Source organism: Sorex araneus, chromosome 3 (assembly GCF_027595985.1).
Source record: "Sorex araneus isolate mSorAra2 chromosome 3, mSorAra2.pri, whole genome shotgun sequence".
In the NCBI taxonomy this organism is placed as follows: domain Eukaryota; kingdom Metazoa; phylum Chordata; class Mammalia; order Eulipotyphla; family Soricidae; genus Sorex; species Sorex araneus.
Window position 1 is genome coordinate 183,418,647 of NC_073304.1, and position 20,505 is coordinate 183,439,151.

The 20,505-nt window shown below is 38.6% G+C and overlaps 1 protein-coding gene across 1 annotated transcript in view; it reads right to left on the bottom strand.

The window, feature by feature from the left end:
- Window positions 1-20,505, bottom strand: part of CFAP52 (cilia and flagella associated protein 52) — a 75,530-nt gene that overhangs the window by 40,573 nt on the left and 14,452 nt on the right. The window contains exons 5-6 of the mRNA XM_055133021.1: window positions 14,086-14,185; window positions 12,492-12,608 (exon numbers count right to left, since the gene is read on the bottom strand). Of these exons, the coding sequence (XP_054988996.1) occupies window positions 12,492-12,608; window positions 14,086-14,185 (217 nt within the window). The remainder of the gene's footprint in view (window positions 1-12,491; window positions 12,609-14,085; window positions 14,186-20,505) is intronic.

Consider the following 20,505-nt stretch of genomic DNA (forward strand, 5'->3'; position numbering starts at 1 on the left):
CAGACTTGATTCCATTGGGTTCTTGGAGGAAAACATAGGCAGATGTGAAACGTAGGCAGCTCCATGACATTGAAGATGAAGCCATCTTCAAATATGAAATACCACTGACTGGGCAAGTTGAGGCACAGATAAACAAATGGAAATTCATTAAACTAATAAGTTTCTGCACCTCAAAAGAAATGGTGACCAAGATGCAAAGATAGTCCATGGTACGGAAAAAATTATTTACTAAGCACCCATCTGATAAGGGACTAGTATCAAAGATATGAGGCACTGATAGATCTTTACAAGAAAAAAAAATCCAACCCCATCTAAAAATGGGAATAAGAAGTGAATAGAAACTTCCTTAAAGAATAACTACAGGGGGGAGATAGCAGCAGCAGCAGCGGCGCCCACGTAGTGTCCGCCATTCTCCAGAACTCACAAACCAGAGTTGTGAGCTTGTAGTGACATGGCGCGCAAGAGATCATGGGATGGGGGTGTGAATTGTACTTGTTATTTGTTATTTGTGCAAATAAATGTGTTAACTTGTTATTTCATTACATTTAAATGTCACACTCTCTGCCCAGATGAGATCTGGAGCAGCCTCGCACAACACGGCCCCTCTGCTCCTTAAAGACTATGATCCGGGAGGTCTACTAACCCATTTTGGCACTCAGAGACTTACAGAAATGCAACTGAGCTAAAACAACAGAAATCCAAAATCTTCCTTTAATCTTCATTCTCAGCAATGGAAAACAAACTATCAAATGATACTTTTCAGCAAGTTTGATTGTTGGGGGAAAATTCCAAATAATAATTGTCAGTTCTCTGTTGAAATATAGAGAGAATTAAGTGAAGATCATTAGCCACTCAGGTGCGGGGTGGGGAGTATATTGATTTCTTGGTGGGGGAACAGGTGCACTGGTGAAGGGATGGGGGTTTGATCATTATATGACTGAGAATTAAATCTGAAAGCTTTGCAACTTTTGTCACGGTGATTCAATAAAACAAAAATTAAAAAAAAAAGAATAAGTACAGGGGCCAGAGTGATAGTATAGCGGGTATGGCATTTGCCTTGCACACGGCCGACCCAGGATTGATCCCTGGCATCCCATATGGTCCCCAAGCACCACCAGGAGCAATTCCTGAGTGCAGAACCAGGAGTAACCTCTGAGCATTGCTGGGTGTGACCCAAAAAGCAAAAAAAAATTACAAGTGTCCAAAAGGCACACAAAAATGTTCTATATTACTAATAATCTGGGAGATGCAGATCAAAACAACAGTGAGATATCATCTCATGCCACAGAGCCTGGCGCACATCAAAAAGAATAAGAACAAACAATGGTGGTGTGGATGCAGGGAGAATGGGACTCTCTTTCATTGTTGGTGGAAATTCCTACTGGTCCAGTTATTTTGCAAAACAATATGGTCATTACTCAAAAAACTAAAAATTGAGCTTAATATCACCCAGTAAAATCACTTCTAGGAATATACCCTGGGAGGCCCCAAAACAGGAGGAATGCCATCTGCACTTCTATGTTCATTGTAACACTATTCACAATAGCCAGAATCTGGAAACTATATGAGTGTCTAAGAACAGACAACTGAATAAAGAAACTATGAACATCTATGCAATGAAATACTATACAGCTGTTAGGAAAAATGAAGTAATAAAATTTGCTTATAAAAGAATGAACATGGAGATTATCATGCTGAGTGAAATGAGTCAGAGGGAGAGGGACACACATAATATGATAGCCCTCATTTGAGGAGTATAAAAAAAAACCTAATATGAGACTAGAATTTACCCAAGAACAGTAGAAACATTTGTACAAAAGGACATTAGAAACAAGGGCCAACAGGATTGGAAGCTTTTCACAAGTGCTGAAGAGAGGGTAGTTAGAATTAAGAAGGGCCTACTATAATAATGATAGCTGAAAATGATCACTCCTGTCAAGAATAGATCACTGAAAGTAAGTAAAGGGACAAACATTACAATCTTTCAGTACCTGAATTGCAAACCATAATGCACAAAGAAAAGAGAGAGAGATACTGAGTGAGAGAGAATAAAATTATCTGCTGTTGAGGCAGACTGGCAGGAAGCAGGGGGTGGAGAGAGGACACTGGGGACACAGGTGGGAAATGTACAATGGTGAAGGGATGGGTGCTGGAACACTGTAGGACTGAAACCCAATCATGAACAACTTTGTAACTGTCTCATGGTGATTCAATTAAATAAATAAATAAATGATAAAAATTCAATGGAATTAACACTTCATCAAGAATACTTTATTCAGTCACACTCTCATTCAGATTTGAAGTAATGATACAGAACTTCACAAATAAATAACAGCTCGGCAACTCTATTGGCTCAAAACCATCTTTACAAGAATAAAAGGGTCTACTTTAAGACAACCAAATTTAGAAATAAGCCAAACTTCTATGGAAAGATGGCACAAAACTCTTATAATAGTCTTACTCTATATCAATCAACTGTCTAAATACATCAATTAAGAAACAGAGTGTATGGGGCTGGAATGGTAGTACAGTGTATAGGGCATTTGCCTTGCATGCCGCCCACCCGGATTGAATATCTGGCGTCCCATATCCATATGGTTCCCTCGAGCAATGCCAGGAGTAATTTCTGAGTACAGAGCCAATAGTAATCCTCTGTATCGATGTGTGTGACCCAAACAAAACAAAACAAAACAAAATAAGTAGAGTGTGGCATTATGGACAAGAAAATTGAATCCACTTTTTGCTACATTCAAGAAACACATTTGTATAGTCAAAGCAAAGGCAGATTCAAAATCAAATGTTAAAAGACAAGCCTTCAAAGCATGCAACTCCCTCAGAAAGGTCAGGAAGGTCAGGACGGCTATTAGATAACGTAGACTCCAGGTCCAAAAACGTTATAAAAGAGAGGGTCATTCTATAGATTGAACACAATGGCCATCCAATTCCTCCACTGCAAACCACAACACCCAAAAGGAGAGAGAGAACAAAAGGGAATGCCCTGTCATAGAGGCGGGGGTGGTGGGGATGAGGTGGGTAGGTGGGAGGTTTGCTGGGGTTATCGGTGGAGGAGAATGGGCATTGGTGGAGGGATGGGTACTCAAGCATTGTGTAACTGAAACACTGAAACACAGCATGAAAATATGTAAATCTGTAACTGTACCCACACAGTGATTCATTAATAAAAAAATAATAATAAAGGAGGGTCATTTTTTAATTACCATGAGATGTGTATATCAGGAAGAAATTACACTTCTAAACATATGTGCACTTAATGAGGAACCAGAAAAATACTGAAAAATAAAAAAAAACCCTGCTAATACACTCAATAAAAGACATTGATAACAACACAATAATAAATAGTGGGAAACTTTGACATTACTCTTCTCACCTCTTGATTATATCAGGAAGGAAATACATATCTGAAAGAAGAAATGGGAGAGAGGGGCTTTTATGTGACTTTTAATCAGCCAAACCCAAATACACATTCTTCACATATGCATCTGGGACATTTTCCATAACAGAAATTTGCCGGGACACTAAACATACTTCCATAAGGCAAAAGAATAAAAATTATATCAACTGGATTCTCAGAACACATTGCACTGAAAATAGAAGTCAAGCATAAACAGAAACAGAGAAATAATTCGACACCTAGAAATTAAAAATCTCATTACTGAACAACCAGCAGATGAAAGAAGAAATCAGAGAGGAAATGAAAAGATTCTTGGAAATAAATGTGAATGAAAAAAAAATGAGCTACCAGAACTTGTAGAACACAGCAAAACAGTTTTAAAGGGAAAATTCATAGCTTTGTAAGCATTCATCAGAAGAAAGAAGGTCCCCACATAAATAATCTAACCTCACACACAGCTAAAGAAACTGAAAAACTAACAATAAAAGGAGCACAAAGCAGGCAAGAGGACATGATAAAATTTAGAGCAGAAATTAATGAATTGGAATCTAAAAATCCAGAACATTATCAAAATAAAGAGCTGGTTCTTTGGAAAAATAAATAAGATCAATAAACCATTTGCAAGACTCACAAGAAAGAGAGAGAACCCTAATCAACCAAATCAGAAATGAAGAGGAATGTCACAACAGATACCACAGATATTCAAAGGATCATCAGAGATTACTTTGAAAATCTTTGTTACTTTAAAGGAGAGAACCTAGAAGAAATGAATAAATTCTTGGACTCCTATGATCTACCAACACTTAATCAAGATGATATGGAATACCTATACAGACCTATTACTATCAAGAAAATCAAAACGGTAATCAAAATTCTCCCTCAAAACAAAATCCCAGGACCAGATTGGTTCATTTGTGATTTCTTTCAAACCTTTAGAGAAGAACTACTTCCAATCTTCAGGTTCTTTCGGGAAATTGAAGTAACAGAAACACTCTCAAATTGTTACTCTGAATCAAACATCACCCTGATACCAAAAGCAGAGATAGCACAAAATTGAATTACAGACCTATAATCCTGATAAACATAGGTGCAAATATTGTCAACAAAATACTTGAAAATTGAATCCAAAAACTCATTTAAAAGATCATACACCATGACCTAGTGGGATTAACCCCAGGATGAATGGATGGTTAAACATACACAATGCAATAAAGTAATAAACCATAAATACAAGGGGGAAATAATATATCAATAGACGCAGGCATTCAACAAAATCCAACACTCTTTCTTAGAAAAAAAAGCCTCAAAAAAAGGTATTGCAAAGACAGTCTAAGAATGGGAAAGGATATTCACCCAATACTCCTCCAATAAGGGATTAATATCAAGGATATACAAGGCACTGGTTGAACTCTACAAAAGAAAATATCCAATGCCATCAGAAAATGGGGTGATGAAATTAAGAAGAACTTTCTCAAAGAAAAAATATGAATGGCCAAAATGCACATGAGAAATGCTTTTCACGGTGAGAGGCACCGGCCCCTCCCACCGCCGAGATGTGATTCCAGGGGCCGCATGCATGTGCGGCCTCTCTGCAGCTGCACAAGCGTGAATCCAGACCCAGCAAAACCTCTTTCGGCGTGGGCAACTCCTCGCAGAATGTCTCCAGCCTGAGAACTAAGCCTCGGCCCCGTGCCCGCCCAGGAGGGGAAAGGTATTTCTCTCTCTCGCCTCTTTCTCTCCGGGGATGAAGGGCGCGGTGGCCGCCATATTAAGACGACCACAGATTGGGTTTTCAAGCCTGCAATTATCTAATATCTGGAAGAAATCTCCCTGGACTTCTTGTTAAAGTACAGAAATTCAAAACCGCGTGGCCGCTATCACGGCCGCACGACCTTATTTGTCTTCACAGTAGGTCTGAATCTAGTGGGGTACTCCTAACAACAATAATGAGGTTTGTGTTGAAATATTGAATGTAACCAAAGTAAACAGAATGTAAAATGAAACTTATCAGTTACAAGGTAGGGGGTGGGGGGTCGGGATGGGAGGTGTACTGTGTGGGTTTTTTTTTTTTTTTGGTGGTGGTATATGGGCACTGGTGAAGGGACGGTTGTTTCAGCATTGTATAACTGAGACCTAAGCCCGAAAGCATTGTAATCTTCCACACGGTGATTTAATAAAAAAAAAAAAAAAAAAGAAAAATGCTCTTCACTACTAATCATCAGGGAGATGCAGATCAAAACAACAATGAGATATCATCTCATACCACAGAGACTGGCATACACCCAAAAAGCACAAAAACATCAGGTGTTGGCATGGATGCGAGGAGAAAGGGACTTTCCTGCACTGTTGGTGGGAATTCTGACTGGCCCAGTCAGTTTTGGAAAAAAATATGGACATTTCTCAAAAAACTAGAAATCAAGTTCTCATTTGACCGAGCAATACCACTTCTGGGAATATATACCAGAGATGCAAAAAAGTAGAGTAGAACAATAGCCGGAATCTGGGAAGAAACCCGAGTGCCCAAGAACTGATGACTAGTCAAAGAAACTTTGGTATATCTACACAATGGAATACTATGCAGCTGTTAGAAAAAAATGAAATCATGAAATTTGCATATAAGTGGATCAACATGGAGAGTATCATGCTAAATGAAGTGAGTCAAGAAGAGCAGGACAGACATAGAATGACTGCACTCATTTGAAGAATATAAAGTCACATAATATGAGACTAATATCTAAGGTCAGTATAAATAAGAGTCAGGAGGATCGCCCCACGGCTTAGAAACTGATCTAATGTTCTGGAGGAAAAGGTAGCTGAGATGGAGAAGGGAGTACTAAGTAAATGATGGTTGGAGGGATTGCTTGGATAGTAGACGTATGCTGAAAGTAGACTATGGACCAAACATGATGGCCGCTTGGTACCTATATTGCAAACCATAATACCCAAAAGGACAGAGAGAGTAAGAGGTAATGTGCCTGCCACAGAGGCAGGGTGTGGGAAAGGGTGAGGTGGGGGGAGGGAGACTGGGAACATTGGCGGTGGAGAATGGGTACTGGTGGAGGATGGGTACTGAAACTTTTTTTAGTGAAACGCAATCATAAAAGTGTGTGAGTCTGTAACTATCTCATGGTGATTCATTAAAATAAAAAAATAGGTATTGAAGGAACTTTCCTCAACATAATCAAAGCAGTTTTCCACGAGCCCACACCAAACATACTCAGTGTGGAAAACAGCCTTCCCCTAAGATCAGACACAAGACATGTTGCATCCTGTCACCACTAATATATTGGAAGTAATTTCCAGAGGAATTAGAGAAGAAAAAAGATATTAAGGAGCATCTAGATAGGAAAGGAAGAAGTCAAGCGCTCGCTATTTGCAGATGATATGATACTACCTGTAAAATTCCATAATTATTCTACAAATAAAGCATTTAGAAATATATTTGTATAGTAAAGTGGAAAGCTAAAAAATTAACATCCATGGCTTTCTTATATGCAAATATAATTGGCTTAACTGTGATGTGAAATACCTATACATAAAATTATAGACTACTACTTGAATAAAAAAAGAATACAAAGAAATGGAAACCCATTACCTGTTCAAGAATTGGGAGGATTAACATAATAAAAATGACATTACTCCCTAAGTATTATGCAGATTCAATGTAGAGTACAGATGGAGAGTATCATGTTAATGAAGTGAGTCAGAAAGAGAGGGACAGCCATAGAATGACTGCATTCATTTGTGGAATATAAAGTAACATAATATGAGACTAACACATAAGGACAGTATAAATAAGAGTCAGGAGGATCACCCCACGGCTTAGAAACCAATCTCATGTGCTGGGGGAAAAGGTAGCTGCAATGGTAGCTATCCCACCACCATTTCATCTTCCTACCACCATTATCTCTAATATATCCAACCACCCCTTAAGTCTGCCCAGGCTATCAATAATTTATTTTATATTGCTTGTTATAAATTATTTGCTATTAGAATGATACAAAAAATGTTCTCTTAACGGAAAGTTAGTGAAGATTGTTGTATCTCACCATGGAGGTCTTAATTCCTTATATGAAATGCTACTAAGATGTTGTTACAGGTTAAGCTTTCTGTGTTAATATTTTGCAAATCGTTCTACATTATATCCCATCCAATCTGGTGTGCTGCTCCTGGTTTATCTGTGTTGTAGAGTTTGGGATGTCATGTGGCTATATTTGTGGCCATGTGGTCCAGGAAGTCCAACATTTTTAATGTGGTGATAGAGTGGAGTTAAATTTTTACTGGGTGGCAACTTTGGGGGATCTGCATGAGTGCCAGAACTTCTAGAGTACAGCAAGATGGGGGGAGGTAGGTCATCCTCGACTCTGTAGAAGCCTGGAGATTTCAGTCACAAAACCCACATACCTTGTAAAAAATATCTGCAAGGGGTGCCCAGAGGAGAGCCCCAGAGGCTTTCCCCATCACCGCCCAGATTTGGGGGGTCAGTCTTGGGCCACTCGCCCAGGCAGGGCGACGCAGGCCATGGGGCAGACGAAAGAGGAAACGAGAGCCAAGCTGGTTGATTCCATTCTCTCCACGTGCCTGTTCCAGTCTCTCTGAACCCCCCATTTCTCCTCTCTCGCTGCCCCTCATTCCCATCTCCTTCTGTCTCTGCTAGTTCCTCATTCCTTCATCCCAGCTCTCTAGATTCTCCTCTCTCCTCTAGTCTCTCCCCCTTACTTGTCTCTCTGGTCCCTAGTCATACCCAGCAAAATCAACATACATAAGCCCTTCCTGAGGGCCCATCAGGTTCAAAGGAAACACTACCTAGAGGCATTCCCCTCCTCCTAACATCTTAATTAACAACTCAACATTAGTTATTTTTGTATGGGCATGGTAAGAGATACATTGAGGCTTGTAGGGCAGCTCTCCTGGGAAGATCTTGCCACAGACTCAGACTACAGCGCTCAGGCCAGATTGATTAATCATTCCTAACCCTAGTAGGGTCCGAATCTTAGTTATTACTTTTTGGATCATGACAGCATTTGTCCATGACCAAGCTCTTAACTTATAGCTAAGCATTAGGCACTTTGGCCAGGCCCATCTCAATGCCAGGATAGCACATAACTCACCGCTTGCCCTGAGTCCATCCCATCCCTTGTCAGGACCATGCCTTTGGGGGTGCTAGGAAGTAAGGGCAGCTGAGTCTTAGGTCAAGAGAACAGATGCCCAGGAGGAAAATATATAGAGTCAAATGACTCCTAGGTTACAAAAGCATAGCATTTGCTACTGTCTTCCTGTGCCCATACAAAAGGACATGGCTGTTAATAAACTATGCAATGGACTCAAGGAGAAGAGAAAAGTAATATTTACAAGTCAACAGAACACAAAGAAAGAAGTTACAAATAAACACAGAGAAATGGGAGCACTGTGATGGAAACAACCCAATAAACCTAAACTACCTGAGGCTATGTTATCCTACAATACCTGAGTTTTTCAAGAGATTAATTTCTGGGTGAGGCTCATCCTGACCAATGGAGTTTGTCTGGGAGCATGGCAGCAATTGTGGAGTGCGGAGGATTTTGGCTGCCAGGGCTCTATTTGAGTGGGCTCTATGTTTATACCCCCACTCCACGGTACCCCAGATGACTCAGCCTTGTGCAGGGTCTGGAAAATCTCTGCAACTTGTTGATCTATTTTGAGATTTATTTATGAGTTTCTAGATCGTTGCCAGTGAATAAGTTTACTTGGTGCTGGAGATGGTTCATGGGCATGACTGCTGGGGCTTCTGGAAGCACAGGGAGATGGGGGGAGGTAGCCCATCTCTGACTCCATAGAAAGAAACCTTGAGATTTAAGTCATAAAACTTGCAAACCATAGTTTTCCCTCAGACTAATTTTTGGATGAGGCTCGTCTTGAGCAGTGGAATCCAACAGGAGCAAAATTGAAATGTATTAAAGAACTTGATATGATAAAGCACTGGTTGAACTCTACAAGAAGAAAACATCCAACCCCATCAAAAAATGGGGCGAAGAAATGAACAGAAACTTTACCAAGGAAGAAATACGAATGGCCAAAAGGCACATGAAAAAGTGCTCTGCATCACTAATCATCAGAGAGATGCAGATCAAAACAACTTTGAGATACCACCTCACACCACAGAGACTAGCACACATCCAAAAGAACAAAAGCAACCGCTGTTGGAGAGGATGTGGGGAAAAAGGGACCCTTCTTCACTGCTGGTGGGAATGCCGACTGGTTCAGCCCTTCTGGAAAACAATTTGGACGACTCTCAAAAAATTAGATATTGAATTCCCATTTGACCCAGCAATACCACTGCTGGGAATATATCCCAGAGAGGCAAAAAAGTACAATCGAAACAACATCTGCACATGTATGTTCATCGCAGCACTGTTTACAATAGCCAGAATCTGGAAAAAACCCGAATGCCCCAGAACGGATGACTGGTTGAGGAAACTTTGGTACATCTATACAATGGAATACTATGCAGCTGTTAGAAAAAAGGAGGTCAAGAATTTTGTAGTCAAGTGGATGGGCATGAAAAGTTTCATGCTGAGTGAAATGAGTCAGAAAGAGAGAGACAGACATAGAAAGATTGCACTCATCTATGGTATATAGAATAACAGAGTGGGAGACTAACACCCAAGAACTGTAGAAATAAGTACCAGGAGGTTGACTCCATGGCTTCGAGGCTGGCCTCACGTTCCGGGGAAAGGTCAACTCAGAGAAGCGATCACCAACTACATTGTAGTCGAAGGCCATGTGGGGGAAGGGAGTTGCGGGCTGAATGAGGGCTAGAGACTGAGCACAGCGGCCACTCAACACCTTTATTGCAAACCACAACAGCTAATTAGAGAGAGAAAACAGAAGGGAATGCCTTGCCACAGTGGCAGGGTGGGGTGGGGGGGAGATGGGATTGGGGAGGGTGGGAGGGACACTGGGTTTACGGGTGGTGGAGAATGGGCACTGGTGAAGGGATGGGTTCCCAAACTTTGTATGAGGGAAGTATAAGCACAAAAGTGTATAAATCTGTAACTGTACCCTCACGGTGATTCTCTAATTAAAAATAAATAAATTAAAAAAAAAATAAAGAACTTGATATGAGACTTAAATCCATAAGGTACACCGAGGAAAACACAGGCTAAATTCTTCATGAAATTGAAGCTAGAGGCATCTTTAACAATGAAACGCCACTGACCAAGCAAGTAGAAGCAACATTAAATAAATGGAATTACATTAAATTAAGAAGCTTCTGCACCACAGAGGAAATGATAACCAGTTCACAAAGAAAGCCCACAAATTGGAAGAAATTGTGCATCACTCATTTGATAAAGGATTAATATCCAAGATTTATAAAGCACTGGTAGAACTCTTTAAGATAAAACATTCAAGCAAAAAAAAATCAGGAAAACAGGTGAACAGAAACTTAGTAAAAATCATCCAAATAGCAAAAAGGAACATGAAAATGCTCTGTATCATTAATCATCGGAGAAATGAAAATCAAAACAATAATGAGATATCACCCCACAGTAGAGAGTACTGGCATTCATCAAAAAAAAAAAACAACAACAACAGTCATTAGTATTGGTGAAGATGTGGGAGGAAAGGGACTCTTTTTCACTGCTGATAAAAAGTTGACTGGTTCAAGTTACACATGCGCGGTGGGGGGCTGGGGAGGTGGGGGAAAAGGGGGAGGTATACCGTGATTCTTGGTGGTGGAATATGTGCACTGGTGAAGGGATGGGTGTTTGAGCACTGTATAACTGAGACTTAAACCTGAAAATTTTGTAACTTTCCCCAAGGTGATTCAATAAAAAAATAAAATTAAAAAACAATAAATAAATAAAAGTTATCTGAAATAAAATCCAAAATTATTAAAAGAATAAAGTGGCCTGTTCTAAAAAAAAAGAAAATTAATACAGATTAACCTTGATTTAAGCCAAATGTTGAACCGAGAAAAATATTATCAAACATCTATTACAATTATATTCAATAATGCATGTAAAATATAAGAGAATTTGTAAACTGAAAAAAAAAAGTTGACTGGTTCAACCTTTTTGGAAAATTGTACATTCCTCAAAAAACTGAACATTCCTCAAAAAACTAGGATTTATCTTCCTTATGACTTGGCAATTACACCCCTGGGACATATCCCAAGGATCAAAAGGAAAAAGCATGATACAGAAATTATATTTGCACTTTTATGTTTGTTTCAGCACTATTCACAATAGCCAAAATATGAAAACAACCAAAATGTTCAAGAAGAGATGACTGGATAAAACCATAATATCTATACAAAATGGAATCCTATTCAGCCATAAGAGAAGATAAAGTCATGCAATTTTCTGCTATGTGTATGGATCCAAAGAGTAACATGTTGAATGAACTGAGTAAGAGAACAGACTCAGAATGATAATAGTAAAGGGGAGATATTCCTATTATAGAGGCAGGCTGGGGAGGTAGATAAAAACTGAGGATATTGGTGGAGGGTGGTAGACACTGTTGATGATATTGGTTCTGTTACATTGCACACCTGAAACTCAGTGATAAATGTACTTGTAAATGTGTAATTCATAGTGGGTCAATAAAACTTTAAAAAATACAGTCTTAAAGTTCAAACAGCACACTTCTCCTTACAGCTATAGGTATGCCCAATAAAATAGCATTGTTACAAACCACAAAGTCATAGCCTTATGCTTTGAAGAGGTGAATACAAAGGTGTGATTCATTTTTTTTGAGGGGTATTACATTTGGAAGTTCTCAGGGTAGCATGAAATAGGGGACCATGAGATCTCAGGGAATTGAGAGCTTTTGCATATGAAAGATGCACTCCAACCCTTTGAGCTATCTTCCTGGCACAAAAATACAATTCTGATTTTCTAATTGAGATGACTTTCTCCTAAATATAAACCAGAAATAATATGTTTAGAGAACTATTCCATGCACATTACAATTGTACATGTGGCTTGAGTATATGACAGATTTTTGTTTGTTTCACAAACTATCAAATTGTAGACTGTGGAAGGAAGAGGTTACTAGTAGACAGTAGTGAAGAACAGACTTGATAGTCTCTGTTTACCAGGCTATATTTGTCCTTCAAGGGTCCAGTATCTGATAAAAGTTTAGTCCTAGTATTCATCTTTAGGATGTCTCCAGTTGTGGTGCCAAGGTAGAAAAAGCTATCATCACTAGTCATCTAGGAATAAAAGAAAAAAAAGAAACTGAAGATGCTTTTGGCCACTTCTATTTCCACAAAGTTAAACATGAGTATGAACAGTTACAAAGGGAAAAACAAAGTGTCATGTTACAATTACTAGTTTCACTTGAAATCTTTGTGTCTCCTGTTAATTCCAACTTCTGAGATACCTCCACATGGGTCCTAGAAGAAACCTGTGCTCCTCACAAAGATTTTTGTACCTGCTTTATCTCATGTTTCACAAAATCTATATTCATAAAATAATTATGCATTAAACAAGAATAGGTAACTGGATAACCAAGTTACATGTATGAATCTACATTAAAAACATGTCTGGTTCTTTATAAAAGAGAATACATTTTAACATGTTTTCAGTGGGAGAAATAATTTAAGTGGCAAATACATGTGCTGAGAGTTCTGATTGTTTCCCAGCTACACAACTTCCCTCCAGATAAGTCAGATTTCTGGCACTTGATAGTATGGGAATTTGTACCCATAACAACAAGAGGAACAAAAACCCAACGATGGGATATTGGGATATGACCCTGGGAAAAAAGTCTAGATCTGAGAATGTAAAGTGTTCACAAATGTGCACCCAGGAAAGAATAGTATAGCAGGAAATAATTGAATAGGTGACAAATATCTGTTATCTGAAAATATGCACCAGGCACACATAGTCATTTAGATGTCTCATAGTCATTTAGATGTTGGGATAACATGGGCAAAAATAGAATAGGAATTGGTCAAGTCTTTATACTTTTAAGAGTGCCTGTTGATTAGTTATGTGAAATATCCAGCTTCTGATCTTCATTGTATGTATGTATCAACATTATATTGTATGTTAAGTTCTCTGTTAACTTAAACAATATCAGCTCTTTTGGGAAATCAATATTGTATTGAATTAATGGTCATCCCACGAGGTCACTGATGGCTGCCTAGGCAACCCTAAAGATAGGATAGTCCATGTGTGTCTGTTTCTATATATTTATCTCATTCCCTGTGACCAAGCCCACTGGATGGAGGTTGAAGGTGTAAATCTAATTAGTATTAGACATGATGGTAGCCCAGGTCACAGTAAAACAACCTTAATTCTGCTTTCTGAATAAAATTCCAGAAATGAGATTCTTCTTAACTTTCTCAGCCATCATTTGATATGTACAGACATTACTTGTCCATCCCCAGTTCTCAAAGGATACACACACACACACACACACACACACACACACATTGATCAGTAATATTAAAACAGAAATTTGTATTAGTACTTGTTTAAAAAGTAATACTTGGACTATAGAGACAGTACAGTTGATAGGTACTTGCCTATTCAGCTGAAATGGGTTCAATCTCACAATATTGAGCCCCTGTGTATCTTATGAGCACTTCTAGGAGTAACCCCTGAACATACAGCCAGGAGTAATTCCTGTGCACTACCAGGTGTGTCCTCCCTTCCAAAAATTTCCCCAAAAGTAATACTTACTGCAATGCTAATGACTATTCTTTTTTTCTGTCCTGTTCGGCATTCAGTTGGCCAAATTTTTCTATTTGGGAGATCTAGTTCCCAGACACGAATTGTCTCACTATAGGAAAGAAATCACAACAAAATAGATACATATCAATATTTACTTCCTCTCATCTATGTTTTCTATATTATATTGAAGGAAAATCTAAAGGGACTAAATACATGTATATTTAGTAAATATACTAAAGGACTAAACAGTTTTGAGGGTTTATTATAGCATTTTATCCAAGTACTCTTTTTTCATGATCTTTACCATAACCATGTGAGGTAGGTTTTATGATTCCCCAGTTCCAAATAAGAAAATAAAATGCCTAAATAAAAAGAATTCATAACTATCTCTCTTTCACTTTAAAGTGAATACTTTATCTGTTACAGTTTAGACAGGACAATATACAAATTAACAAAAAAATCTTAAGGAAAAAATGGTATTTCATTAGTTATGTTCCTTTCAAAGTATTGTAAAATGACAAAAATTAACAAAAAACACAAAGGAGAAATTGACACAAAGAGGAAATGGAATTTACTGTGCCCTGTTCCCAGAACAAAGGAAATTGTAGCACCTGTTTTCAGGATAGGCTTCGAGTAATTACACCATGTTGTGACTAGGGCCAGGATGCATGCTTCACTAATTGCTATTCGTTTTTGCCTCTGTAACCCCTTTGCTTGCTTGCTTAGTGAAATTCCAGAATATTATTTTTCTCTATTAAAAAAAAACCTTGCTCTTTGATCTCAAGGATGCCTCTCTCATCCAGGCTGAGCTTGAGAGAGCAGTTGCTGGCCAGCTAATAAAGGCTTCTTGATTTGAGACAAAACTCTTACTCTCTGGAATAATTTTGGGATGCTTATAACAATAGTGAATATGTTCAAATGTCTTTTAGGGACTCTGATAGCTCAGAGGTCATGGAGCATATGCCTTGCATACTAAGTGACTCATGTTTGATCCTTGGCACCATGTAGCTGTGAGAGTATCACTGGGATTTCCTAATAGCTCCCAGTGCGGGAGTTCGTTTTCTTAGTAATAATCCCAGACTGGAGCGATAGCACAGCCGGTAGGGTGTCTGCCTTGCACACGGCTGGCCTGGTTCGATTCCTCTGTCCCTCTCGGAGAGCCCAGCAAGCTACCGAGAGTATCTTGCCCGCAAGGCAGAGCCTGGCAAGCTCCCTGTGGTATATTCGATATGCCAAAAACAGTAACAACAAGTCTCACAATGGAGAAGTTACTGGTGCCCGCTCGAGCAAATTGATGAACAACGGGACGACAGTGCAGTGCTACCCTGCTACAGTAATAATACCAAGATCCAGAATAGCCCCCTGAGTAAAACAAATCTAGTTTAGTTTACAATAACTACAGCAAAGGTGGACCAAGGCAGAAACAGAATAAGAAATCACCGTGACTTTAATAGTATACTTTAAAGGTGTTTACTGAATATATATTACCTTTATCCCAACGTTTGCTCTTAATGAACCTGCTTACTCTTTTTCATATACCTATCAATGAAAACAATGACTCAAATGTCTGGAGTCAGGAATCCATCGTGGGAGAGAGATTTTCTGCTCAATAAATAGCCAGACTATTCCCTTGTTGGGGCTGTTGAGGCTAACCTGCAATCTAGACATGCTACAGAGCAAGTCTGTCCACTCTCTGCTACTAACCCTGCTGAACTATTGTAGAAGGTGCCAATACAATCGAATTTATTGTGGAAAAATACCACATCCCAGCACCACAGACGCTGAGCAGCATCACATCACAGTGCCAAAAAATGAACTATCTGACCTGCTTGACCAAATATTGATGGGAGTCCCCCTGGACCTCCTGCCTCAAAAACTTTTATAGAGGGAAGAACTTTATTTCTTTAATTTCAACTTTGTAGAAATTTCTAACTTCAAGGAAGAAAAAATGAGACTAAGAAATTAGAAGACAAACAAAATAGGCTCTTAAAGCGTCTTAGCATATAGTTGGTATTTAATCATTTTGGGGTTAATATGAAATAATAAAAACTAAATTGAATAAATTTATTGTAGACACTTTAGTCATATACAAGTATCACAGACAACAAAACAAAGACTTAAATTAATTTTCTATGTATTAATGTAGAAAAGTATGCATATCCTATAAATGTGTTAAGATATAAGTCATGCTGAGTATTTTTTAAATCATTTTTAATTTTATAAATTAGTTCACAATATTTTATTAAATTTAATATTCAAACACCAATCTCACCACCATTACATCTTCCCACCACCATATTTCGGATGTTTCCATCCTGACCCCTAATCCCTGACCCAAAACAGAACTGAAATAATGTATTTTGTATTGTTTGTTATGTAAAACCACTGAAAATGCTACAAAAGATTACCCTTAGAGAAAAGAGGGTGGAGATTGTTGAATTTCACCCAGGGCCATTAAGCCCTTTTATAAGAGATCACTTACATGTTGTTAAAGATTCAGCCTTGTGTGCTTTTTATATATGTATCTGTAAAAAAATGCATATTTCCCTCTAAGATTCATTGCCTCCTACTTTGAACCCTACCAAATGTGATGCAGTAATCTTGGAGTATGGGTAGGGTATGTGGTTTGAAGTATTGTGTGGCCGCTAATGCAGCCACGCAATCCAGGAATAGATTCACTCGTGGATGAGGCTCGGCCTGAGCATATGGAGAGTGGCTGTGAGCATGGTGGTGGCTGGGTTCTGGAGGTTTTCAGCTACAGGGGCTGGGTCCCTTGGGACAGGGAGCGGTCTCACCCACCCTCCCTCCAGAACACCCCAAGTGAAACAGCTAGTGCAGTGTCTGCTGACATGGTTATGGCGAGCCTATGTTATGCTCCCTTCCGGGAGAGAAGGACATGCGATCTGGATGGTGGCTGATCATGTTGAGCATTTTTTCTTGAGATGCTCCAGTGTTATGACATAGCAAATACTCAAATAAGTATTTTTAATACACTTTCCAAAGTTAAAAGAATCTTCTTTTCTATAGCTGTCCTGGTAGGAGTCATTTCATTTGCTTAAATACTTGAATTTGAAGAATATGTTATAGGAGTAAATATAATGGAGTACTTGATATTGAGACCATAACAGAGACTCTCATGAGAATGGATTCTATACTCACTATATATATGTGTGTGCATATATACATATATACACACATATATACATATATACACACACATATATATACATTTATATAATGAAAAATCTAAGCTATTCCAATTATCATTGTCAAGAAATTAAAGCAGTAGTAAAACATAAATTGTCCTAATTATTTTTTCATGGATTAAATTCAAGTTCTGATTTCTGGAAAAAGATTGTCTAGCCACCAGAAGTGTAAATTTCTTAAACAGTTACTGAAGAGCATAAAGATTCCATAAGACAGGTCACTCTGCTTATAGATAGTTTAGGAACTTTATGGTCATTGGTAAGTTACAAATGCTTTAAGATCAGAGTACTAATTATTAATGCTTGCTCTTTAGTGGCTATAATCAATGGTAGCTAGTCAATTTTATGGCTTCTGAAAAAATCCTTCCTTGGAGTTAATAATGTAATAGCTGCTTATAGAAAGACAGGCAGGTTAGGAAAAGATACATACATGGAGCAGCACAAATTCATAACTCTGTCTAGAAATAAACAATTGTGTGAGCTTTTAACATATGGGGCACCAGATATTGTTGAAAATAGATCTATCCAGTTTATACATCAATCTTACATTCACATATTCCTGACCTTTGAACTAGTAATGCAGATGCTTTTGATAGGCAGTGGGGTGTGGATTTTGACAATGAAAATTCAAAAACTGGGGGGGAGTTAATCTGCCAATCTCCCAGTTTCAGACTGGTTTCAAACTAAAAACTTAATGTCAGGTGTTAGAGAGATATTACATGGGTCAAGGTGCTTGCCTTGACCACAGATAACTCCTTATCACTCCCTGAGCACCACCAGAAGTGATCTTTGAGCACTCAAAAAAGCTTTAAAAATCAAAACCGACAATAAAAGTTCAAGAGCTCTGGAGATTGCTCAAAGGGTTGGAATGTGTGTTTATATGCAGGAGGCCCCAGTATGGCTCCCAATACTGCTGACCCAAGCAGCGAACTATATGAGCCACATAGTTGGGGTGAGTATCTCTGGAACTAGCCCCGCAACACCCTGAGCTCTGCTTAAGAGATTTCCACACACATACACACACATACACACACATACACACACATACACACATACACACACACCAAAAAGGCCTAAGGTCAATGTCTATATGGAATCCATGTTTTCTCATGAACATATTTCTTTATCTCTCTATCTCTCTTTTTCTCTCTCCACACATACACACATACTTCTCTAAGTAAACTTTTTAAAATAACCCAATTTTACATAAGAAAAAAATAGTAAGAGTGAAGGAATAAAATCCCATATAAGACTAAGTACAAGACTCACAAATAAATCTTGAAAGAGAGTAACACGCTGCAGAGATGCCTCCTCACCCTGCACCAGGCTGACTTTATCCAGGGTACCTCGGAGGGGGGAGCAGATGAGTCCCTCTGCCTGTGCCAACAGAACCCAAGTCATCTCAAACTCCAAAACCCAATTGCCGCCATGCTCATGGTAAACCTTCACAGGCTTGAGACGAGTCCCTCATACGTGATAATGAATCGGCTGAAAAACTCAGGTATGCGGGTTTTGTGTCTGAAACCTCCAGACTTACATGGAATCAGGAATGGGCACCCTCCCCCCAATTTCCCTGTACTTCTGGTTGCCTGGTGGTTCACAACCATGAACTGCCTCTGGCGTCATATAAACTCATTAACTGCCATGATCCAAAGACTCACAAATAAATCTTGGAAGAGGACAACATGCTGCAGAGATGCTCCCATACCCCAAAATCACCATGCAGTTAAAAATTTAACTCCAGCTCTAGAATGCTATTTAAAATGTTAGAATTCCTGGACATCTCATACTCTACACCACTGATGTACCAAGAGTGACACACTACATTTGATGGGGTGTAAAGTAGAATGTAATAACATGTTAGTGATCTCTTATACAAGGGCTTAATGGCTCCAAGGTGAGATACAACAATTTTCACACAATTTCTTCTAAGAAAAACTTTTGGGATCATTTTTAGTGTATTATTTATAACAAGCAATACAAAATAAATTATTTAGCATCTGCCTTTGTGGCAGGCTTGGGTGGTGCTGGGAAAATTAAAATAATAGTGGTGGGATTGGTGTTGAATGTAATAAATTATTGTGAACAACTTTATAAAAATAAAATTTAAAAAAGACTAAATGCAAAAAACCTTTTTCCTTTTTTCATGACAATTCACTAACTCTGTGTGTGTGTGTGTGTGTGTGTGTGTGTGTTCAGTGCTAGTGATGGAACCATTGTTCTCACACACACAAGATTTTTATCCCACTAGTGTTCCATATACTTGGCTCTGAAGTGTACTCTATTTCTTGTTTTCAAAGACATGCCCAGAGGCACTCAGGGGCTATTCAGGCTCTTTGTTTTGGGGTTCAATCCTGGTGATGCCAGAGATTGTGTGTTCTCTCTATTTCTATCTCTCTCTCTTTCCTCTCTGTCTCTCTTCTCTCTCCCTATTTCTCTCTCCCTCATTCCTCCCTCCTGTAATGCACTGCAACCTGCACAGATAATCTCTATTCAGGTAGCTTGGAAAAGTTAAAGCTTTGAAAAGAAACCTCTATATGCCCCATTTTGGAGTCACTAGCACATTACAACTTGGGGTGTATAGTTTCTTTCTTTTAAATATGGGATTTCCCTTTCTATCATCAATAAAAACTATTTAGCTTCACATTTTGAAAAACAATTATGTAACAACTCAACAAACAACAATTAATAAACTTGCACTTCAAATCCTGAACAGGACTCTAATTGGTGAGTCTGTACATTAGTATCTTCTGTTAGAATAATTTGTCCAGAACTTCAGCTTGGTTCCCATTATCTGGTCAAAGAAAACCCATGAAAATGATCTCATGTAGCTAATAGTCAAGCATTTCAAACTTCCTAATATGGTTTATTCACAATTGTTATTTCACGAAACCTAAATGAACTGAGACAAATCAATCACTAAGTGTAATGATGAGTAATGATGCAATTTATTTTATAAGCATGAATTATAGATAAGATGCTTTTAAGAGCTCTCTTACTTAACCAGATAAGCATACTTTCTTGCTAGGATGAAGACCGGAATTTTGAAATATGGTATTTTAAAGAATTTTTACAAAAGGAATTTTTTTCTATGATTTGAACCCATACCTGAGAATACTCAGGGGCTTCTCCTGTATTGGTGTTTGGGTGTCAGTCTTGGTAGTGCTCCATGCAACACCAAGGTAGGGAACCATGCAACACCAAGGATAAGACTTGGGCCTCC